The following is a 4,323-nucleotide window of genomic DNA, read 5'->3' as shown; positions in this document are numbered from 1 at the left end:
AAACCCTAGCTTATTAAAATTAAATTAAAGTTAATTCAAAGGCTGCTAGAATTAGGGAATTAAATCAGAAATTAAAGGGATTGCTTAATAGGTGCGGCTAGGGTTTAGGGTTAGGGCTTTTGTGCATAAAATTGGACCAAATTGCCCTCCCTTGCACGGCAAGGGAAGGGGGGAAGATACAAGGGCACGGCAAAGGGGTTTAAAGTGGGCTAGAAAATACGGACGTTTAAGTTTAGGAAAGGTTACCAAAACGGGAAACTTAGGGTTAACTTTCCTACCTCAAGTAGGAAACCTTGTTTGAGTAGGGTTCCTCGTTTTGGTAAGAATTCATCGTTGGAGTAGGAATTCGTCGTTTCTTCAAGTCTTCAACTCATTCATTCCTCTTTCGCTCCCAAAGACTCCAATTTGCATCTTCTTGCACACTTTGGCCTTATAATCTGAAAATACACAAAAATGGCCTTAAACACTAAAATAGCTAAATAAACACAACATAAATGCACGAGAACAAGCTAATTAAGTCGCATGAATATGCTCCTATCAGGATGAAGAACACAGCAGCCCCCTCCTCACTGCTAGTTTCTCACGCAGGGAAGGAAAAAAAGGAAGTCATTGGCTTCCAGAAAGTTCCACTTGAATTTACTAAAATGTCCTTTTATTTAGAAAATTCGTAACTTACTCGTCCTAACTCCAAATCACATTTCATTTGCACTCACGCGTCCGTATTGAAACGTACTATTTGAATATGTAAAGAAATATGGAAAATCATGAAAGGATCAAATCTGTCCGTGAGGAAATCCGTTTAATACAATAGGGCAATTTCGTCATTTTTCACTTAACGAAAAATTATACGACATAACAAATAATGAAATCCTGAAGCAGAATTTCACATTTTCCCCATTCGAATTTCATAACCATAAATCTATTTATTCTCAATTACTCCACATATACATATATTTTAAATTTTTAGGGTATTACACCCACTATGCAAAAATTGCAGGTTGCATATATCTCACTCAAGCTCTTTAGTTTCATAGGAGCAGAACTAGGAGTGGAGTTTTGGGAAACAGAATTTTGTGTATTTTGAGAACTTTCACTCTAAGATTGAGGTGAAGTATGTTGAGGTGATTGCTGCAACTAAAATTGTTGAGATTGATTTGGTGAGTGAGCAGAGATTTGAGTTTGTGACTCAATTACATTGTCAGTTCCACCAATTGTCATTGGTACTGATAAGTTAGCTTTTACACCATCTTCCCAATTCCACCTTGTATCTTTATTGAAGACCACATCCCTTGAGATGTTGATTTTCTGTGTTTTCAAGTTAAACAATCTATACCCTTTTTCATAGTTACCATAACCTACAAATATGCACTTGTTGTTAGTTTCCTACAGTCTGTGTCTCAACTAAGATGGTATTAGTGCATAGCATATTGAGCCAAACACTTTAGGTGTTTCACACTTGGTTTCCTTCCACTAAAGGCTTGGGCATCTATTTAATAAATAGATAGTTGTATTCACAGCTTCTCCCTAGAATTAATAAGGAATCCCTTTCTCATGGAGCATGGACTTCACCATTTCAATTATGGTTTTGTTCTTCCTCTCAACAACCCCATTTTGTTAAGGGTATAAGCCACTGTCAACTGTCTTTCCAATCTCATGCTTTCACATAAAGAATTGAATTCGATTGAGGTGTACTCACCTCCCTTATCACTTCTTATTTTCTTGATCTTGTAACCACATTGCAATTCAACCATCATTTTGAACTTTTTGAATATACTGAATACCTCTAATTTTTGTCTTATGAAGTATACCCAACACATTCTAGAATAGTCATCTATGAAGGTTAGGAAGTATTTTGTTACCACTCACTGTTGCAATTTGCATTGGACCACAAAGATCTGTGTGGAAGATTTCCAATGGTTGTGTAGCCCTTCAAGACTTTCTGGCTTCAAAACTCTCTCTGTGGTGCTTGCCTAGAACACACCCTTCACAGATTTCATTTTCTCCATGCAGTTTTGGTAGTCCTTTAACCATCTCCATTCTCTACAAGTTTCTCAAGCTTTGAAAGTTCAAGTGACCATATCTCTTATGCCACAACCAATTACTCTCTATGACACTAGCTCTCAGTGAGATAGCTTGATTATAGTTGAGCAACAATGGGAAACTCCTGTTTTCTATCATTTCTGCTTTTGTGACCATGTTCTGCAAACTTTTATCATCAAAGATTTCAACCACTGAATCTCCAAAGAGTAAGAAATAACCATGTATGATCATTTAGCCTACACTCAATAGGTTTTCATCAAGTCCAGGTACCAACATAACTTCTTTGATTTATCTCCTTCCTTGTTTTGTGTCAATCACTAAGGTGCCTCTACTAGTGGCACTTACAAGTTGACCATTGCCCATCTTAACCTTCCCAGTGAATTCTCTGTCAATATTGATAAGTAGGGACTCATGTGCAGTCATATGATTACTGCACCCACTGTCAATATTCCATATATCTTTGTTTTTCTCAACAATTGTGACATTGCAAGCATAGAACACATTTGTCTCCTCTTTAGTCTTTTGTGCATAGTTCACTAGTTGGTTTCTTTTAGAACCACAATCTTTGGACAAGTGACCAAACTTGTTACATTTATTGCATTTAGGTTTCCCCTTGAACCAAGAGACACCAAAATGGGCCTTATCACAGATTGTACACTGTGGTTTTGTCCCACCAGCACCATTGTTTCTGGTAGACTCACTTGACCTTCCTTCCCATTTCTTAGATTTCCCTTTCCATGGCTTCTTTTGTTGCTTGAAACTGTTGTATTGCCTAGTTGAACTGCCCTCTCTAGGATTGATACTAAGTGACTGCAAAGCCCTTTTTATGGCTACATCAGCATGTCTCTCTAGCCTTTGCTCAAAAACTCTCAATGAGGCTGTAACCTCTTGTGCATCAAGTGTATCAGTGTCCTTAGTTTCCTATATAACATTTACTATTAGTTATAGGGTTTTGTCAAACTGATTAACAATTTATGTACAAGTCTTTCCCTAGGTAGTTCTTCACCAAAGTTTTCATTTGATTCACAATTGGCGTCTTAAAGATTGAAGCTTTACTTTGGTTACCTTCTTGTCACCTCTGTATTCTCTTTGAAGGACTTCCCAAGCAAGTTTGGATGTCTCTTCATTTGATATTCTCAGAAAAATAGCATATGAGACTACACCTTGTATTATCCCCAGCGCCTTAGCATCTTTCATCCCAATTTCTCTCAAAGGTGTTCTTCAAGGTGCAATGAGTTCTTCATCATCCTCTGAATCTGGGACTTCATACCCTTCTTGAACCATTTTCACAGGTCTTGAGACTTGAAAATGGTGGTCATCCTTATCCTCCAAAAACCATAGTCCTCTCCATTAAAAATGGGAGGTCTAAGCTCACCATCGTTGCTACTTGACCCAGACATTTCTTGGTTCTTGAATCACTTTCTGGGGTTTCAAATACTCATGTAAATCAACCTTTAAGTGGTCTACTACATGTAATAGGAATGTAATATTGGAGAATAACGTTGATTGTGATTTGATCTCTTAAAGATATCAATCCTATATAAGGTGTCTTATATTGGAAATAGGATTGATGGAATCCTTAATTGAATATGATTATGATACTTGACTAGGAGGCTCACAAAAGTAAAGTTTAGGTTTCCTTTATGGATGGAAATCATAACTTTTAGACTACATATATAAAAACTGGTCCATGTAAGCCCTAGAACACACAACATAATACTTCCCATAGTGTAGTTGTATTCGGCTAGGAGTTTATAGAAGATCCTGGTGTTGCCATGCTCTGCTACTTTTGTGTTTGACTTCCATGGCTCCCATTGGAATCAGGTCAATCACTCATTTGTTTGTGTTTTAATTGTATAACCTTATAAGGCTAACAGTTGGTATCAAAGCCACTGGTTATATGATTAAAACCTACCAGGTTTGAAGTTTGATTATATAATATTTTTCTTTTTGGACTGCGGTTTTGATCTTAAATCCAAATTGTAATTGCATTCGGCAACATCACCATGTTGGACCTGCTTGAAAACTGCATATTGTACGTTTCCGCATATAATTGCATATACTTGGCATATCAGTATGATATGCACAGCACATGTTTTACATCAGTTCCTATTTGATCTTACAGACCGAAATTATCAGTTAAATTAAACGAATAAATAATTGGTTAATCTGTTTCTGCAAGGGGTGCCTGTTGAGTTGAAGTTTTCTTCTACCGCCACCACCCTTCAATTCCAAACGTGGGCTTTTCTAATTGAAGCACTTAATGATGACATTGAATTAACT

The 4,323-nt window shown here is 37.0% G+C and overlaps 1 protein-coding gene across 1 annotated transcript; it reads right to left on the bottom strand.

Annotated features, from left to right (window-relative positions):
- Positions 1-2,328: 2,328 nt before the first annotated feature.
- On the bottom strand, positions 2,329-3,237 carry LOC137732964 (uncharacterized). The gene is made up of 2 exons (XM_068472194.1): positions 3,106-3,237; positions 2,329-2,961 (listed from the first exon to the last, which is right to left on the bottom strand). The coding sequence occupies exons 1-2, from the start codon at positions 3,235-3,237 to the stop codon at positions 2,329-2,331; spliced, it is 765 nt and encodes a 254-aa protein (XP_068328295.1).
- Positions 3,238-4,323: the final 1,086 nt, after the last annotated feature.

The sequence above is a fragment of the Pyrus communis genome, chromosome 4, assembly GCF_963583255.1.
Source record: "Pyrus communis chromosome 4, drPyrComm1.1, whole genome shotgun sequence".
Taxonomy (NCBI): Eukaryota; Viridiplantae; Streptophyta; class Magnoliopsida; order Rosales; family Rosaceae; genus Pyrus; species Pyrus communis.
Note: the sequence above shows the minus strand (reverse complement) of the source record. Positions and strands in the feature narration are given on the sequence as shown.

What these genes read in the sequence shown, in the direction of transcription:
- LOC137732964 (XM_068472194.1), bottom strand. Translation starts at nt 3,237, where the DNA reads ATGAAAGATGCTAAGGCGCTGGGGATAATACAAGGTGTAGTCTCATAT. An exon ending in AATACAGAGGTGACAAGAAG is followed by an intron (nt 2,962 to 3,105) that starts GTAACCAAAGTA and finishes AATGTTATATAG; the next exon opens with GAAACTAAGGACACTGATAC.